The 20,886-nt window shown below is 40.5% G+C and overlaps 1 protein-coding gene across 7 annotated transcripts in view; it reads right to left on the bottom strand.

Annotated features, from left to right (window-relative positions):
• The window catches only part of nhsb (Nance-Horan syndrome b (congenital cataracts and dental anomalies)), a 65,011-nt gene that overhangs the window by 7,592 nt on the left and 36,533 nt on the right, over window positions 1-20,886 (bottom strand). For 2 of the 7 annotated variants that reach the window (XM_077203692.1, XM_077203698.1), the window contains exons 2-8: window positions 10,200-10,352; window positions 9,007-9,149; window positions 7,734-7,778; window positions 6,535-6,579; window positions 1,436-1,498; window positions 305-500; window positions 78-209 (exon numbers count right to left, since the gene is read on the bottom strand). In XM_077203692.1, the coding sequence (XP_077059807.1) occupies window positions 78-209; window positions 305-500; window positions 1,436-1,498; window positions 6,535-6,579; window positions 7,734-7,778; window positions 9,007-9,149; window positions 10,200-10,352 (777 nt within the window). Of the gene's footprint in view, window positions 1-77; window positions 210-304; window positions 501-1,435; window positions 1,499-6,534; window positions 6,580-7,733; window positions 7,779-9,006; window positions 9,150-10,199; window positions 10,353-19,911; window positions 20,011-20,886 lie in introns of those variants that run through there. The other 5 variants (XM_077203697.1, XM_077203694.1, XM_077203693.1 and 2 more) reach the window with 5 other exon arrangements.

Here is a 20,886-nt window from a genome sequence, read left to right as displayed (position 1 = left end):
AAATGAACAGAATTTTTTACAAATAAAGTTCCTTTGATAAACTGGAACTTTAGATGGAAAGTATTAGCTGACCATACCCATGTCTTGTTGAACCCGTTTGGGGATGCCAGTGATCGTTTTTCGCCTCCTGAGTTTCCGACGTCTCTGTAGAACTGACTGTGAGTGAACAAGAGAGCAGCGAGCACTGGCTTCTCTGTCAAATCCAACACCTGTGAAAAAAAATAATGACCCTCAGTACCAGCTGAGCATATGTCATAGTCCTTTTTTGTGTTAGTTTGTATTGAATCTGAAGTAGTTGCTTTACCAGAAACATTTATTGGAATTATACAGGATGAAATCACATTAGAGTCATTCCCTGTTCTCTCTTCTGGTGTTGGAAGAGGCAGGCCTTTGGACCAGTTGGTCTGTTTGTCCAGGGTGGTAGGTACATTGGGAACAGGACATTTAGGCCTATGGCTCATCACAGGCAATTCTCCATCTGTTTCTGTGTTGGTACCAGCCTAACATGGGATGATATTACAATGGTTAGCTCTATTTAGAACCAGATTGATGATTTAATATGTCAATCAAAATACACAGAATGTAAAGACACAGTTGAATGTAAGAATAAAATGTTATCCACAGGATCACAAGATTTTATACAGTGGCCCCCACAGCTTAAAAAACAAACAAAAAAACATATCTCTTAAATGTTTGAATTTCACAGCAAATATATAATAAAAATACAAAATAGCTAACTAAGCACTAACTGATGCTTGACTTTTTCCTCAAAACTAACAATGAAGATATTTTGGCCACAACTATATGAAATAGTCATGTACATACATACATACATACATGTATTGTCAAAACAACACAGATAGATGGGAATAAGAAATGCAGCTTTGAGATGAGGAGGCATAAAGCAATGGACAAGGCATAGAGATTAGGTACTTCTTTAGAACAAGAAAAAAACGTGCAAATGTATAAAATATTGTCTTTCATGAAGGTCAGGTTTCACCCTAGAGAGTAAATAAGAAAGGAAATCCTTGGAAAAATCATGAAAGAAATCTGTTTTACTTACACAAAAATTTTAAATGTAAAATGCCCCCTTTAAAATGTTGTCAATTAACAAACTTATAATTAAATTATCATTTATATTATAGCACATATTCATTAACTGATTATGGTTATAAATACAAAAATATCTTGTGAAATAATTTACTTAATTATCATTAGGATTTATTTGTACATGGAACTATGATAATTTTATTAGCAATTCCAAATATTAATCTTTACAGATTCTTTGCAAAAGAAGAGCAAACAAACTTAATAGCTAAACACACATATTTACACATCGAGGAAGTCTTGTTCTTACATGATTAGGTTAGGACAAGGAGAACAAGAAAATGTTAAGAGTTAGAGTTAACAAGCTGTCTTTAAGTGAGTAAAATACCTTTCTCATCCAAGGAATGAAGTAACAACACTGAACAGGGGAGGAGGAACGGGAGCGCTGATACTAAAATTAAAAGATGGAAAATAGAACTAAACCAATGACAAAAAAAATGGCACCATGTATTTGATTTCATTAAATCAAAATAAAAGTCTGATGTGATGTTTTTATGAAGTCCATGGAATGAGCATGCTGTTAGGAAACAGGGAGAACGTATCGGTTACGTATGTAACCCTCGTTGCCTGAGTAGGGAACGGAGACGTTACGTCGGATGACGACGAATGGGGTTTCGCTTAGAAAGCCTATCAACTTCGAGTATTACAAAACGAGCCAATTGCAAAGAAATGCCATGGGTCTGCGGAATTTGCATAGCGTATCTCCGCCCTACCTCGTGGGTATAAAAGGAGGACGCCGGCAACATGCAGATATGTTTCTTCGCTGAGGAGCCAGGACTGAGCTTCAGGCGATCCCCGCGGTACAGCGGAAAGTGGCAGGAAGACGTAACGTCTCCGTTCCCTACTCAGGGAATGAGGGTTACATACGTAACCGAGACATTCCCTTTCGTTGTCACTCCGAGTTACGTCGGATGACGACGAATGGGGTTACCAGTCAAATCACGCCACCTTCTCGGCTGCTTCCAGTGCCCTGCGTAAATCTGAGATCCCTGTCGTGAGACTGGCATGGACGAAGGACTCCTATTTAGCACAGGAATACCAAGGTACACTGGGGAGCATATCCCAAGGTTTAGGGGAAAATGCAATTATTGCCAACCCAGAGGGGGGGACTTAGAGAATACACATATGACCCGAAGGATGAATATGGAGAACACTGGGGTGTCCAGCCGCAGGTGGAATATTTCAACCCCAGGGGTGGCAAGGTGGCTTGCCAAGGGAAAGACACATGCTCAGAGAAGCTTACAGCGGAAATACACATGTGGGGGTCGCTCAGAGGAGGGACCATGCACACGGGAGGCACCTAGCCGACGCGCAGGCAATAGACACTGGCGCTGACGTCAGGAGTGCTGGAGGAACTCAGGGCTTTTGGGGAAGCTCACCTGAGGAAAATATCACCCGTATCCAGTCCGTGGAGTGGAATGGCGAGCAAGCGAAGACACCTGAGCGGGTCCAGTACTAGCTGGTCGAAGCGAGTACATGAGAGGACACAGGCTCCACTCGGAGATTGTAGAATCTGGCGAATGTGTTCGGTGTCGCCCAGCCTGCAGCTCTGCAGATGTCTGTCAGCAAGGCGCCATGCGCTAGAGCCCAAGAGGACGCCACACTCCGGGTGGAGTGGGCAGTCACACCAAGGGGGCATGGTCGACCTTGCTGCTAGTAAGCCAAAGCAATGGCGTCCACTATCCAGTGAGACAACCTCTGCTTTGAGAGAGCCTTTCCCTTCAGCTTCCCACCATAACAGACAAAGAGCTGGTCTGAGGTCCTGAAACACTGCGTTCTGTCTACATAGGCGCGGAGGGCGCATACTGGACAGAGCAGTGCCAAGGCTGGGTCTGCCTCCTCCAGAGGCAGCGCTTGCAGGTTCACCACCTGGTCCCGGAAGGGAGTGGTAGGAACCTTGGGCACATATCCAGGCCGGGGTCTCAGGATCACGTGAGAGTAAGCCGGCCCGAATTCCAGGCACGCTACGTCAACGGAGAATGCATGCAGGTCCCCTACCCTCTTGATGGAGGCCAGTGCAACCAGGAGCGCTGTCTTCATTGACAGGAACTTAAGCTCCACTGATTGCAGAGGCTCAAAGGGAGCACTCTGCAGGGCAGTTAACACCACTGAGAGGTCCCAAGAGGGAACGAGAGGAGGGCGAGGAGGATTCAGTCTCCTCGCTCCTCTCAGGAACCTGACGATCAGTTCGTGCCTCCCCAAAGACTTACCTTCAACAAAGTCATGCTGTGTGGCAATGGCGGCGACATAGACTTTTAGGGTGGAGGGAGACAGCCTTCGCTCCAACCCATCTTGTAGGAAGGAAAGCACGACGCTGATCGAACATTTCCGGGGGTCTTCTTGGCGAGAAGAGCACCAGTTGACGAAGAGGTTCCACTTCAACGCATAGAGGAGTCTTGTGGACGAAGCTCTAGCGGAAGTGATGGTAGCCACCACCGCTGGTGGTAGGGTACTCAAACCTGCCTCGTCCCATCCAGGAGCCACACGTGGAGGTTCCAAAGATCGGGACGAGGGTGCCAGGGGTGCCCCGTCCCTGAGAAAGGAGGTCCTTCCTCAGAGGAATCGGCCAGGGAGGTGCTGTCGCGAGGAGTACTAGTTCGGAGAACAAGGTCCGGCCGGGCCAGTAAGGCGCAACCAGAATGACCTGCTCCTCGTCCTCCCTGATCTTGCGCAAGGTCTGCGCAAGAAGGCTCACTGGTGGGAAACGCATACTTGCGGCCCTGCGGCCAGTTGTGCGCCAGAGCATCCGTGCCGAGCGTGCCCTCGTCAGGGAATAAAACCGGGCGCAATGGGTCTAGTCGTGAGAGGCAAACAGATCTATCTGTGCGTCCCCGAACTGGTCCCAAATCAGCTGAACCGACGGGGGATGGAGCCGCCATTCCCCCTGGAGGAGCCGCAACCGTGAGAGCTCGTCGGCTACACAGTTCAGAGCTCCGGGGATATAAATGGCACGAAGCAACCTCAGATGCTTCTGACTCCATAAGAGGAGGTTGGCGGGCGAGTTGCGACATACGGCGGGAGCGCAGACCACCTTGGCGGTTGATGTACGCTACAGTCACGGTATTGTTTGATCGGACTAGTACGTGTTGGCCCTTGAGCAAGGCCCGTAAGCGGCGCAGAGCAAAACGTACAGGCAGCAACTCGAGGCAATTGATGTGCCATAGGCGGAAGGGTCCTGTCCAGGAGCCTGCAGCAGCACGTCCATTAGACATGGCGCCCCAGCCCATGGAGGAGCAAGTCAGCAGTGACTGCGCTCGCTCGCTCGTAAGCTGCGCGGACATGGCGACCGAGTCGATTTCCATACCGAGAAAAGAGATCCTCTGTACGGGGCAGAGTTTGCTCTTCTCCCAGTTGACCCGAAGGCCCAGACGGGCTAGGTGCCGGAGCACTAGATCCCTGTGTTCGCAAACCTGATCTCGCGAGTGAGCTAGGTTCAGCCAGTCGTCGAGATAGTTCAGGATGCGAACCCCGTGTTCCCGAAGGGCTGCCTCGACGACCTTCGTGAAGACGCGAGGAGACGGGGCTAACCCAAATGGGAGAACCGCGTACTGATATGCCTGCCCCTCGAAACCAAACCGCAGGAACGGTCTGTGTCGAGGGAGAATGGAGACATGAAAGTAGGCGTCCTTCAGGTCGATCGCTGCAAACCAATCCTGTGGCCGTACACATTCGAAAATGCGCTTGGCAGTGAGCATCTTGAACGGCAGCCTGTGAAGGGAGCGATTCAGCACGCGCAGGTCCAGGATTGGCCGTAACCCACCGGTTTTCTGAATGGTGGATATCACCTGACCCAGCCTGGATGCGGCCACTTTCGTCGCTCGGTGAGCAAGGTCAGTGGCGGCGCGCAGCTCGATGAAGAGCCCCGGGTCAGTCCTACCCTCCTGCATGTCCATGAGCACCTGGGCCAGGTAGACCAGCAGAATGGTCATGGCATGCAGTGAGGCGGCTGCATGTTCTGGGCACTATAGGATTTCGCCACAAGTGTAGACGAAAAACTACAGGCTTCGGACGGGTGCTTAGGATCGTGCCGAGAAGAAGCACTCTGAGGACACAGTTATTTTAGTATCACAACAGAGCGTTCAACCGGGGGACCCCAGTGTACCCATGGGTAGCGGCCCCGTGGAGGGGAGGAAGGGCGCAGAAGATCAACGAGGGATCGCTGGAAGACAGGGTCTTCGAGGATTTCGAGATCACCTGATGCACATCCGGGAAGAAAGGTATTGGAGTGGACGCCGACAGGGTCAGCGGCCACACCCAAAAACCAATCATGCAGCAGCGAGCTCACAGGACAGGGTGGAAGGTTCCACTCTAGTCCGACGCTCGCGGCGGCCCGGGAAAGCATGGCCGTCATCTCAGGATCTGACTCGACAAATGCCATATGCACACCCGAAAGTGGCAGCACTGTCAAATCTTCACTTCCTGAAGATTCTAGCCCGCCCTGTGATGCTGCGATGGACAACAGATCCGATTCTGGAACGTCAAAGGAAACCCGCGGGGGGTCTGAAGACGGGCCCACGGGCGTCCCGTGATCGTTCACAGGTTGCGTCAATGAAGAGGGGGGCGTGGGGCACGGACGGATAGTCGGCGCCTTTGTTCCACACCAACTCCCTCAGGTCACCCTGGCCACCAGTCGAAGTAGCACCTCACGTGGAGAGTGTTAGATCGGGGTGTGGATGAGGGGACTCTCTCTCTCACGAGATCACTGAGTCTCGACCGTAATGACGTGATGGTCACGTTCCCGCGGGGAGAACGTGAGTCATCCACAAACGCTGCTCTAGCGTGATCAAGCCCAAGCACGCAGAGCAGAGAATGTGCCCATCAAAATCGGAAATGAGTCAACCGCAACCAGAAAAAGACGTGCCGCATGCGAGCTCTTTTGTGAGAGAAAAGATACCCTGAGAGTGTTGAAGCGCCCGGGGAGAAACACACTCACTGGCAAACCACTGCACAGATAAGCAGTATGCGCGCACTCGCCGGGAGATCGCCGTCACACCAACACCAGAGAATCTCGCTCGTCTGTAAAGCTGACAGTTCAGAGATGGCTTGTGGAACGAAGGATTAACTTGGCTACGAAGTGAAAACATATCTGCATGTTGCCGGCGTCCTCCTTGTATACCCACAAGGTAGGGCGGAGATACGCTATGCAAATTCCGCAGACCCATGGCATTTCTTTGCCATTGGCTCGTTTTGTAATACTCAAAGTTGATAGGCTTTCTAAGCGAAACCCCATTCGTCGTCATCCGACGTAACTCGGAGTTACAACGAAAGGTAACATATACACACTCTGGCTTGTGCTTCACATCTGCAACATACAAGCTGAAATGAAAGGTTGTAATCTGATGGAGAAGGAATTTAGTAAATTTGTAATAACAGTGGGTCCTGTTAGGCCAGGGTCCTGTTTTTACATCACAAAATTATGTAATTTACCTTTCTGAGGACGGGTTTGAATTCACCCTCCTTGGCTGGTCTTTCCTGCAGCAGTTAAATGTAAGGAAGAAAACAGATAAAGAACCCAGAATATCTTTCACCACCCTTAAAATCACATGCAGCAACTGATTTCTTGTGCATGTTACCTTATGAAAACATGTAAAACATTCAAAAGATGTAAAAATTTTTTTTTTTAAATAACCCTCACTCCAATCACCTAACATACTTTTTGCAATATGGTAACATGTTTTCAGACCAACGTTTGAGTGTTCCTACACAACTCTTAGTTTAGTGACATTTCTTAGTTTAGTGACACTTCGCTGTACACTATACTGAGCAGTTGGACTAAGCAGCATTTTAAGGTCAATTCACATTGCACCGACAGACGCCGACCAACGGCCACAGTCAACAGATTACAGTCCGTCACTTTTAAGACATTCCAAGACCTGACAAACACTGATTCAACATGTTCAACTGGCGAAAATGAGAGCCGCCCAACGTCAACAGGGGAAACACACTGATCCGAAAAAACCCGGCTGTCGGTGCAATGTGAATTGGCCTTTACACCATGCAATTATGCACTGACACTTTAATGTATAAAAGAATTATAGGGCAGTAAATGTGCATTATTGATTATTATAGCAATATTTATTTTCATGTCTCATACTGGACACTGAACACAGAATTGATGTAAAACAGAAAAAAGTAATTTGCCATTTAATATTTGGTTTATCAACTTTGTTCGTAATGTTTTGTAATGTTCTCGGGACTTAGCAAGTCAAAAAAAACCTTTTGAAACGTGACAAAATATGTTATAATGGGATGGTATCACAGAACAATACAATTGTCACGGTCGTGTGGTAAGGAGAGCACACGGCGAAGGAGAATGTCTTGGAACAAATATTTAAATATTTAATAATCACTTGGAGAAATCGGAGAGAACAACACAACTCAGACCGAATAAAAACGAGAGCCGACCAAGACAGAGGGAGATCACAGGGAATATATACAGGTGACGGAGGAACTGATTAAACTGATTAACAAGATAATTGAAGACACACAGCTGAACCAAAAGAACTAATGATGATGGTGACCATGGAAACAAAGGAATGGCGGGAAACAGCACACAATGAACACAGAAGGAAGTACAAAAACAAACTGACATGTTACAACAATGAAATCAAACAGATAGTCTTTACCTTCCTCTGGATAGTCTGCACATCACTCTCTCTAACGCTCCTCTCCTGGTGTGCATGGCAGGAGAGAGTGTGCTAGCTTAGGCCAAAAATATTTTGTTTGTCTTATAACAGTTTATGTTTTGCAAGATAAACAATTATAGTACTGAATTAGGTCACCACTTGACATTCTACATTCTAGGTCCTTGAAACAAAACCAGCTGAGAAGCACCGATCTTTGGACCTCCTCTCTACAGACAAGACCCGGAAGACTAAATCTTCCTATGGGTTTTTATAATGAGGTTTTTTAATTTATGAGTAAAATAAGATCTTTGCGAAACATAAGTTGACGATACTTGAATGTTCTGTTCTACGGCATAAATTTCACACACTCACACCCCAAACTTTCTGATTTAGTAACTTATAAGAAATATGTTTTTTTTAAATAATCATAACAGCTTTTGGGTGTGTGTAATTAATGTTATAGAACAAAACGTCCAAATATCATCAACCGATGTTTACCAAAGTTCTTATTTTACTCATAAATTGAAAATCCCCATAATAAAAACCCACAGGAAAATCTCAAGGGAACCACTGGCGAATTCCGGATGAACCGAATGAACCGGTCTTCAGGGTTCTGACGTCATCCCTGCGTCCCAGAGGCCGAAGGACGATTGCATCCCCGCGGCGTGATGAAGACTGTCAAAATTTGAAGGCTCCTTCAAATGAGGCCTCCAAATGCGTCCTTCGTTTCCCATGAAATGAAGGATACAACTGATGAATCCTTCGCGGCCTTGCCTACCCCAGAATTCTTTGCAACAGTGACGACAGGATATTTTTGAGAGAAACTGCTGAATTACGCTTGTATTGGATTTCAACTTACTCAAATATCTGATACAAATGTGTAATAAAAAAAGGTTAAAATGTTGACATATCTTACTAAGAAATCATTATATATAGTTTATACTCTTTATTATATACAAAAAAGGACCATGGTGGACGTATTTAAACAGTTTGTGAACCCTGTATTGTTTTCAGACAGTTTAATATAACTTTAATATAATTTAATAATAACCGTTTAATATAACTTTCAAAAAAGTCTAGAATGAACGTTACTGTCACTCATCAACGGCGGCTGTCACAGTTGCTAGGCGACAAGAACAATCCCCTAAAGCTAAACCGTACCATTTAAAAATGTTCAGTCCAAACTTCACGGCCTTCGAAAGGATGCAGACTTTGAATTGGGACACAGCCTATATGTCCTTCATGACCGGCGGTTAAATTTTGAGTGCCTTACCACCAGGCGTGAGTGTCGCCCCCTCTGCTCCCGCCGTCTAAGTTTGTGAGCTGAAGGGAAGGTTGGCATGGGCGGGGCCACAGATATTGATATTGTGACCCGACCACGCTCTCTGCTGGTTGAACGCTGACGCTGCTGCTGGTCTGTAAAGTACACACACACACACACACACACACACACAAACACACACACACACACACACACACACACACACACACACACACACACACACACACACACACACACACACACACACACACACACACACTTCAGTTTACTAAGCAATTTCAGTCTAAACTGAAGTATAAATTATAACAACTTCTGTTTTACAGAATTTTGCAGACTGTCAACTGCTAACTAAAATGTTTCATGTGTAGAAGTCCTCTAATGGATTTATTGCATGCTAAAAATGTCAAATCAATGTTCTGGTCACATTTTATGTGTAATTAATGAAAGTAAAATTGATTCAAGGGAAAAATATGAATTATGCTATGATGGTTCAAATTGAGCTTAAGGCAGTGCCAGATCAAATTTCATCATTCAAACACAAGGTGGCAGTATGAATCAGATATATGAATTACTAAACTCCTCCAACATCTGCCTCTAAATGCATTTGTGTCATTTTTTCCCTTATACAAATAAATTAATATCTAATATTATTTCATTTTTATTGATTATTATTTTATAAAATGAATTATTTGATTATATAGATCCACATAAATTTCAAGTAAAATTTCAAACTCACTTATTTAAAAAGTGTATTATGCAAATATCAAATTATCTTCACAGGAAAAATCTTTCCATATATACTGAGAATTAATGAGATTTCAAAGGTGACATATAGCGAGATTGGAAGATGGGAGTGAGAGGTTAGTGACCTCTCACTAAGGTCAGAGGTTAATTTCCAAGTAGACCCAGTAACTTGATAAATGTTGAGGACAACATAGAAACACTTTATTGATCCCAGAGGGGAACTACAGGATCATAATTCTCATCTCACTTCTCTATGCTGATCTATCACCATTGTGGCCCTGGGCAGACCACTGAACCACAGTGGGAATTTAGTTACAATTGTTGTGGTATAAGATATGTTTGGATGAAAAATAACTTTATAAAAAAATCTAATGGCCATTTTGACCCCACTATGGTTTAGAACCCCCAAAAAAAGTAGGCCCAAAAGCCTCACTCAGTACCTCTGTGCAGAGCCCGCAGGTTGAGCTTGGCATGTCGGTGTAACTCCTCTAGACATGGTGGCCGTGTACAAGTGTGGAACAGATTGTGTTGCTGATTCCATGAAGCCTGATAGTGGGATGTCAGTTTATTCTCAATGTCCAGATTTGATACCGCTAGAGAGAAAAACAGAGAAATGACAATGTCAGAACAAGATCCTATAATTCCTACATTTTTTTGTGCTTATTTGATTTGATTGAATATTATGTAATCCTTATCAGAACCCATGCATTTATATTTTGTTGGAATCATATGGAAACTCTTGAATAGTTCATGGTAATCACAAAGGACTTACAAATCCGGAAATGTGTGATGTTCTACAAACATATAAATAAATAAATACTTGTTATTTTGTGTTATGTTGGAATCCTATTAGGGCATTTCCATGAGGACCCTTCTCCAAATTATGAAGAAAAACCCGAAAGGAATACTATATAAACCCACAATTTTAAGACATTAACCAAAACATATTCAAGCCCCTCAAAATGAATGAACAATTGACTCAAAAGCTGTTTCTTGGACAGGTGTGGGCTATTCCTTCGTTTAAGCAGGTAAAAGTTCTGGACTCTAAGTGTGGTATTTGCATTTAGAAGCTGTTGCTGTAAACCCAGATCCTGCCGTCAAAGGATCTCTCTATACAAGTCAAACAGGTCATCATTAGGCTTTTAAAAAAAAAAAAAAAAAAAAAACGCATCCATCAGAGATATAGCAGGAACATTAGGAGTGGCCTAATCAACAGTTTAGTACATTCTGAGAAAAAAATAATGCACTGGTGAGCTCAGCAACATAAAAAGGCCTGGACGTCCACAGAAGACAACAGAGATGATTGCAGGATCCACTCCATGATAAAGAAAAACACATGCACAACATCCAGCCAAGTGAAGAACACTCTCCAGAAGCTAAACATGTCATCGTCAAAGTCTACAATCAAGAGCAGACTTCACGAGAGAAATACACACTGTTCACCACAAGGTACAAACCATTCATAAGCCTCAAGAATAAAAAGGCCAGATTAGACTTTGCCAAAAAAAAACCCATCTAAAAAAAAGCCTGACCAGTTCTGGAAAAGGACTCTTTGGACAGATGAAACTAAGATCAACCTGTACCAGAATGAAAAGAAGAAAAATGTATGGAGAAGGCTTGGAACAGCTCATGATCAAAAGCATACAACGTCATCTGTAAAACACGGTGGAGGCAGTGTGATGGCATGGGCATGCATGGCCTCCAGTAGCACTTATTGATAATGTGGCAGAAGTCTATAGGGATATACTGTGACTGTCTGCCCAGATTCAGTCAAATCCAGCAAAGTTGATTGGATTTGCTGCTTCACGGTACAGATGGACAATGATCCAAAACACTGCAAAAGCAATACAGGAGTTTTTGAAGGAAAAGAAGTGGAATATTCTGCAATGGGCAAGTCAAAAACCTGTTTTTTAACCCGATCCAGCATGTATTTCTTAAAAAAAAATAACACTTCAACTTCATCTTGATTGTACCATTTTTATTTTATTCTGGTGTCATAAAGAGCCAACATTATGAAACTGTGCCTGTGTCCAAATATATATGGACCTAACTCTGTGTGTGCATACACACACACACACACACACACACACACACACACACACACACACACACACACACACACACACACACACTTATATATATATATATTAAAGGAGCATATATTAATACATCCTTTCAGCATCTAAATTGACAGTAAATATATTTATAATGTTACAAAATATTTTTATTTCTAATAAAATACCTTACTTTTGAAGTTTCTATTTATCAAAGAATCCTAAAAAGTTATGATAATAATAAGAAATGTTTCTTGACCACCAAATCAGCATTAGAATGATTTCTGAAGTATCATGTGACACTGAAAACTGGAGTTATGATGCTGAAATTTCAGCTTTTCCATGACAGAAATAAATTACATTTTAAATATGAAAATAAAACTTGAAAATAATATTCACAATATTAATATTTTTGCAGTATTTTTAAAACAAATTAATGCAACCTGGGTGAGCAGAAAAATACTTTCAAAAACATGTAAAAAAAATCTTACTGGCCCAAACTTTTGAACGGTAGTGTGTTTCCATTTTCATTCACTGTAATCAGTATTATGGATTATAATACAACAAATGACATTCTGAGATGAAGGTGAAAGACGGCTTCATTAGTATTTCTCCCTCTATCTTTTTCTCTTTCCCCCAGCTTCCTGTCTCCTCCTCTCTTCTATAAAGGAGCATCTGCCCATCAGTATTCAATGCACAGTGGTCCCCTTGAACTACCAGAGTCATCTGTATCCAAGCAACCCTTCATATCTAATTTACAATGAATTAGCAGATCCTTATCAGGCCGTGATCAACAGAATAATACCAGAAATGCATTTCCTCTCTTAGAAGACCACAGAGAAAAGGGTGGAGGGCTGATGATGATGGATGCATAGAAAAACACTGGATTTTAAAGCAACAAACCCTTTGTTGTATGTAAATAGAACAAATGTCTTAGGACATATTACTCGAAAGTGTAATGCAAAACAGAAGTGGCTTCTCAAGGAAGGGTCTGGGAAGATTTTTTTCCCCAGATCCACATGAAGGGGTTTCCTGAAGGGCGCCCCAAAGGGATCTTATATTTCTGAAAGCTATGTCTAAATATGATGCAGATAGTTCAAGCTGACATTGAGAGAGAAAACATTTTAATGCTTATTAACAATGAGGTAAACCATGACAAGCCCAGTCTTTTACAGAAATGAACACATCGTCTCTCTCGTCTCTCTCACACACACACACACACACACACACACACACACACACACACACACACACACACACACACACACACACACACACACACACACACACACACACACACACACACACAAGCAGAGAATTCTAAACACAAGCAGAGAACCATTAAAATGAACAATGTTTTTGCTCAGCAATGCTAACCTGATACCTTTTTACACTGTTAAATGTCTTTTCATGTTTTATGGTAACTTGCACTGATAAATGAGACAGCTCGAAACTAAATGTTAGTAGGCTAATGAGCACAATTAATCATACATTTATAAAGTGGCATCACATATTTACAATTAAGCTAAACTTAAATAAATGAAGTGCATTGCAAGAGATATCAACGTTAGTATCAAACCTATTTGTGTCTGCAAAACAAATGATGCAAGGCCCTTTTTTCAAAATAATTTTACTTCTTACATTTTATACATTTATATATTGACTTTTACCCAAATGCTAATCAACTAGTTAAAGACTAATTCTGCTTGTTGAAATTTGTCTGTATAAAAGGGAAATCAAATGATATCAAAGATATTTCAATTAGTTGCCAGTGGAAACTTAATTGTATTATTTAGATTTAAATTTCAGCTTAATATTTCAGATAGGCTTTAACTACTTGTCTCTTAAACACACCTGATTGACACATTACTGATGTATTCAGACCTGAGCTAGTGAGTGGAATTTAAATCGGGATTAAGTGCATTCATGCTTCAATTGAAATTAAGAGCCTCCCATTGATAGTCTACAATAATATTTTGTCTCTGGTAGTGGGCCAGTTTTTGTTTTTGCTTTATCTACTTAAAGCTGCAGTTCGTAACTTTTTTGTGTTCAAAATTTACATAATAAGCGGGTACACCAAAAATCCGTTTTACAAACCGTGTTTTTGTCTTATCCTGAATCACTACGGTACACCTATAATAAGAGTTTATAATCTGAGTATTTTAGAATGGTTCGGGTTGTACCACTGCAGAGTAGACCAGTACCTGCTACAATCAACCGCTAGAGCGCCAAAAGTTACGGACTGCAGGTTTAAGAACCTTATTCATTTCCCCTGGTATTTATTTTTAAGTCCTGTCAAGTCCTTTTTTTTCACTGTCTTTACTGACATCAAACATTTGAATAGTATACATATTTATAATATAGAGAAGGCAATACCAGAATTCATTGCGACAACCTTAATGAAAACTATAAGTTATAAGATGTAACTATAAGTTTGTAACTATCTTATCAACTATAAAATGAAGGACAAGGTGAGAAAAACACTGATTACATATCATTATATTTATACCTGTACATGATTAAGCCTATACGTAAACGTATACATGATTATACAGAAACGTTATACATATACATGATTATACAGAAATGTAGATTTCATTAAATACCAGCTTTGGAAAGAAGTTGGTGTTTTGATCTAATACCACCTCACATGCTCCTCATCTCTCCTCCCCTCCATTTGAACGTGTGCTGTAATGATGTGTGAATGCGGTAAGCAGACTATTACTCAGCACTGCTCTGCTGTTCTTTTCGTATCTGCCCCTCATTATCAAGCACTGATCCTCATGCGGCACATGCGTGACCTGACCTCTATCATTCCCTCTGCACTTGGACATTTTGGACAAGACATTCAATTGTAAATGAGTTCAGCCAAAGAGGAAGCATAGTATGAAACATAGTAGAGTAGAGTTACATGTTGTGATATAATAGTCTGAGACTCTTATTATGCCATTAGTCACAGTAAATGGGCATTTTTTTTAAATAAACTCAAAGCACACATGGTTTTCATGCATGTCTTCAATGAGCATTACATAATTTAAATCACAAAAGCATCAAAAGTCTCACTGTCCAGTAAAGTGCCTTTGAACACCGCAGTTATGGGAGGGTTCGATTCATGTAGAGGTCAGTACTTAGTGAGCAAGCAGTACGCTGCAGTATAATTGCACCAGAATGCAAAGTAAATGAGTTAAAACGATGGTCATCTATATTGTAGTTCGTGAACTACCTGCATTCACCTCTGCAGGGAACCTATATCACTATCCTTGTCTAAAATAGTCGTCTTACCTGTTGTGCCTGCTCTCTGGCGTGTGTTTTTACTACCCCTCTTTGTCCTCCTCCTTTTTTTCAAGCCACAGCCAGGTATCTTCCTCTGAGAGTTACCCATCTCTCCCTGGACTGAGCATACAGAATGAAGGAGTGAAGGATTCTGCTGGAACTACTGCAAGACTGGGAGAGCTGCTCTCTCTCTCTCTCTCTCTCTCTCTCTCTCTCTCTCTCTCTCTCTCTCTCTCTCTCTCTCTCTCTCTTTTTTCTTTCGTTCTGTCTCCAGCAGGTGCACAGTCAGCAATGTGAGTCAGGACTCTGCCAGCAGCAAGGCAAAGAAAAAGTACTGACACATCTCTTATTAGTTGTACAGAAGGACAATACAGAGAAAAAGGTTCTAATTAAAATAATGAAACTACCAAAATATTCACTCTATACAACCATACCATATACGATCAAGTATCCACTTTATACAACAACACAATCCTGCCTCGAAAATATCACAGCTCCATCTTGGTGGAAGAAAATTTCACAAATCTGACATCAACATGTGACTATTTTGAATGTTGAAGTATAGATTTTTTTTTCTTTATAGAAAGAATTTAGAATTTGTTTTTCATATCTGATATACGGCTCAAAAGTTCAGGTTCAGTATTATTATTTTTTAAATAAGTCCTTAATGTTTATCAAGGCTTCATTTATTGGATCAAAAATACTATAAAAACAGCAATACTGTAAAATATTATAACAATTTAAAATAACTGTTTTATTTATTTTAATATACTTTAAAGTATATTTGTTCCTGTGATGGCAAAGCTGAAATTTCAGAAGCTGTGTGAATCCAGTCTTCAGTGTCACATGATCCATCAGAAATCATTCTGCATATGCTTATTTGGTGCTCAAGAATTCATAATAATTATTATTTTCAGGATTCTTTGATGAATAGAAACTTTTATTTGACATTTATTTGAAATAGAACATAATAAATTACTTTTGATCAATATAAATGTGTCCCAGCTAAATAAAAGTATTAATTTTGAAATTAAATTAAAATAAATGAACGGTTGTGTATTGGCTATTGGTTATGTATCAGTCTATAGTGATTACAAAATAAAAATGCTTACCATAAAAGTCTAGATCTCTAACATGTTTCACAACACAAGCATTTAACAAATGTAGGCCAATAACGAACCATTCGAATAAAATAAATCATGGGCAACCAAAAGAAAAAAAGGAAAAATATGACTTTCAAATAATAAAAAACTCAATGAAACACCTGCGAATTAATGTGAGGTTCCATTATCTTTTTGCTATATTTTATCCGATTTAATATATCAGATATTTTACTTATCAGCTTGATATCGCTAAAATGAACATCAATATGACCGCCAATGTATTGGGCATTTCTAAAAACTATGCAAAGTAAAAGAAACCAGACTACATTAAATTACATTCACGCAACACAAATCATCATTGCAATTCTTCTTTTATATACAGATGCTCTAGTCATTAGCAGTCGGAGCGCTAGCATAGTTGAATCTAGGTCAAGCTTGCCGAGCAGAGAAAGACATTGCTGAGATCTGGGAAAATCAAATAGTGAATTTATCTATTGGTAGACTTAATAATAAAGCACTAAACGGCATTAAACAAAAACATGAGGAACCCTCATGCACCAACTGATCAATGATAAATGCATTTATTACATAAAAGCAGATTGTTAGCTGAATCCGTCCAGCTGCCTGCTGTATGGATGGAGATAGAGTCTCTGTGATGGGGGCTGGGGACTCAGTGTCTCACAGCTGGTCCCTCTGCGGAGTGCTTAATACCCACTGATACTACACAGCAATAACAAGTCTATGGACTAGATCTATTAATATATCTGAACCTCTTCGAGGTGCACTTTCCTTCCCATACAGCAGGGGATCCCAATGTTTACACCGGTTGAACCTCTTGTGACATGTTTTATAATTACGTTCCAACTGATATGCCAAGACACTTTCAGTAAATTTTACAATTTAAGAAGCCGTTTGTGTATATAAATTAGCGAAAAGTTATATTATTTTTTGATTTAATTTTAACACATTATATTGGCATTTCTATCAATCTCATTTATATTGGTATTTCTATCAATCTCTTGAACAGTGTTAGGGGTAATGCATTACATGTATAGTGAGTGATAATCAGATAATTTTTTTCAAGTAGCTAGGAAAGTAACGCATTAGACTACTTTTACATTTTAAAAATATATATATATCTGAGTTACTTTTTCAAATAAGTAACACAAGTTACTTTGTTTTCCTATTCATTATTTTCCTATTTTATTCAGCAAAGGACGCATAAAATTTATCAAAAGTGAAACTAAAGACTTTTATATTGTTACAAAAAAATCGATTTGAAATAAATGCGGTTCATTACAGTCTTAATAGGAAAATGTAACATTTTGTCAACCTTCTACCTAAGTGACATGCATAAATAAATTAAATGTTTCTTATGGATGTGCTGACATGCAATTAACTCCAGGTGAAAAATGTTATCACTAGGTATTTGTGTAATGCATAAAATGTTGATAAATCAAAACCATGGAAGAGGAAGGCTAAACATCAAGACACAGTACAACTCATACATTAATCATTTACTTATATCCCAAAGGTAAACACAGAGCTATTTATGCAGATGCATGTTTCCTAAAATCCAAAGCAGTTCATCCTAAAAGTATATCCCCACCCTCCATTTAAAGAGGGTCTGATAAGATAAGCCTGATTTGAGGGCACCATGGCTGGCTTGAGGGGCCCTGTGGAGACTTGACTTATAGACCTTTACAAATGAGCCATAGCAGAATCACTGAAGCATGAGGACTGACTGCTGCCTCCTGTAGTGCTGACCACTGCACTGCTCCCACACACACACACACGCACGCACGCACGCACGCACGCACGCACGCACGCACGCACGCACGCACGCACGCACGCACACACACACACACACACACACACACACACACACACACACACACACAGCTTATAACAGTCAAAGAATAAAACATTATTGGGTGAGGATCAAGCATCCATTTTTTAAAAAGCTACTTATTCACTTTGATTCCTGTTTTAGCTCCATCATTCTGAGCCTTATTTCCCACAAATAATAGAAGAGAGTAATAAACAGATTTCAGACAGAGGACAAGATAAGCAGATCAGATGAGCTGTTGAGTTTATATGTTCTCTCTCTCTCTCTCTCTCTCTCTCTCTCTCTCTCTCTCTCTCTCTCTCTCTCTCTCTCTCTCTCTCTCTCTCTCTCTCTCTCTCTCTCTGCCAGTGTGTCAGTTTAATGAATCAGATTTTCTTAAAGGGATAGTTCACCTAAATATTATGCAGTTATTACATGTTTTCATCTGTTTTTCGAAGATTCTTCACATTTCTTCGCATAATGACAATGACTGTCAAAAAGCATAATTAGACCACCACAAAAGTAGTCCAAAAAACTTGTGCACTACATTCCAAGCCCTCTGAAGCAATACAATAGCTATATGGACTACTTTTGCAGTGTTTTTGTCCTTTTTGAGGCATAACAGCTAACAACCGTCATTGTATGGTGAAAAACTGTGTGACGATTCTTTAAAGTGTCTCACTATAAGTTAACTATAAATATAAAAATAACAGGTTGCAGGACTGACTCGACACAAGCGTTAGTATATAATGACAGAATTTTCATTTTTGCGAAACTATATAATCAACACACTAAATTCATCAGTTCATTGGAGGATAATTTCTTTTTAATAGACATGTGTCAAATCACCAACCCTGCATGCTCCCCACACCACACATACATAAACTATGGAAATGACAATGACACACAAACCTCTGAATTCATATACCAGATTCAGAATCAGATGTTCGGATACAATATGGAGGTGTGCGATATGTATCGTCTATAAAATATGCAAATGTGATGTTGATTTTTATACAACTGTTCAATAAACAAGAAAATAAATTGTAAGTTATATTTAGAGTTATAAATTAAGTTATATTTTGTAGGCTCTCTCTTTTTGCTCTATTTTGTCAATGAAAATAGTTCCAAACAAAGCCGCAATAGAACTGCTGTGTCTCTCTGTTCCTGAATCAGCTGTTTGAACGAATCAGTTAAATTAATGATTCAACGACTCACTCGATAAGACTTAAGCAGTTTTTTTTTAAATTGAGTATTTCATTTCATTAAAAAAAATTCAATATTCAAATTATTAATAATATTGTTATCAAAATCCCAGAAAAAATTATATTTTTGTCAATATTGCATACACGTAATACAATGCAGGGAATAAACCTCAGCCAGCTAAAACCTCCATGGAAAAGAAAGACAACAGTCGATCAGCATCTTCAACGCTGTAATTTAGCATGAAACAACACAGTACTTTACGGTTTACACAAATGCATGATCCAACATGTCACACCAAGCATAGACAGACAGTCTGCGTGACAGAGACATCATCACTATGGCAGGCATATCGTTTCTAGAACAAATCAAAAACAATCTCAGATTTGAAATAACAAGGTGGATGGATTAGCAATTTCTGAGTTAAAATGGTTTGAAAGTAAATCGTACACTCATTTTTTTCAGTGAATTCCAGGAAAGCACTAGACAAGAAGAAGAGAAGCAAATATCTTACAGTTATATAATAGAGTTTGGACTGTCAAAACAGACCAAACAGTAACTGATCTATCAATAAACGAGCTAAATTATTTCACAAACAATATAAAAATGAATACCAATTTAAACCACAGGAAGAGAGAGAACAGAATTCTATGACTGGATAAACTGGAAAGGAATGCACAGAAGGACATACCTCTGGATCTGACAGGAACACAGCAGGCAAAAGCCATTGTTCAGGAAGGACAGCTACGGCAACTGTTCCTAAGCCAGGTCAGCTGCCCTTCAACACTCATTCCATTCATCTTTGTGCATCTTCGTGCACAAGCTCACCTGCTGCGGTTAGCGGCCGTCAGCCACATAAACTAACCCTTACACCAGAATAAGCCCATCTGCAGCATCTGCACTTACACTGTTCCATTTCCACCTCAAGTCCCCCCCCCCATTTCGGGCATAATGCAGGTGGTACAGTCTGCACTCCGTTTGCCCTTAATCTTCTAATGGGCCAGTGTAAGAGCTGGTCCAAAGGGGGATTTTAATCGGGAATACAAAAAAGAAGGGTGTTCTGATATGATTATTAATGTAAAATCATACACAGAGTTTGTACAGATGAAAATAAATTAATTTTATGCCCATAAATTAGCTATACATACATCCAGTTCGGAGATTGAGGAGTTTCTGTGGAATTATTTTTGGAATTTACAAGTAATTTCTAAGTGAAAATTGTTTAAAGTAAATCCTACATCATTTTTCCCCCCAGTGTATGACAGGGAAGAAAAAAAACATCAAAGATGGAAAAATCTTTCAGTTATATTAAACAGAGTTTGGATCATCAAAACAAACCAAAAGTAATTATATAGAAGAATTACCGAGCTGCATTATCTCACAATATTAAAATGAACAGCAAATGTAACCACAATCATGAATACAATATGGTGCAATAAGACTGGTAAAAAGGCAACAAAAAAAAAACATTTTCTGTCTATAAATAAGCTATAGGGCCTAATCCAGTTAGGAGCTGAGGAGTATTTTATTAAAATAGTTCTCATACATAATCATCCATACAAAAAAGTCTTTTCAGCACAAAGTAACTGATACAAATACGAATAATAGCTTGTCGCTTGGTGTAGACATCAAAGTGAATGAGAGCCCCCATGTGTACATATTTGAG

This window comes from Siphateles boraxobius, unplaced genomic scaffold (assembly GCF_051911475.1).
Source record: "Siphateles boraxobius isolate OS27281-9 unplaced genomic scaffold, OSU_SipBor_1 5, whole genome shotgun sequence".
In the NCBI taxonomy this organism is placed as follows: Eukaryota; Metazoa; Chordata; class Actinopteri; order Cypriniformes; family Leuciscidae; genus Siphateles; species Siphateles boraxobius.
The sequence above is the reverse complement of the archived record's forward strand: the minus strand, read 5'-3'. Positions and strand labels throughout refer to the sequence as shown.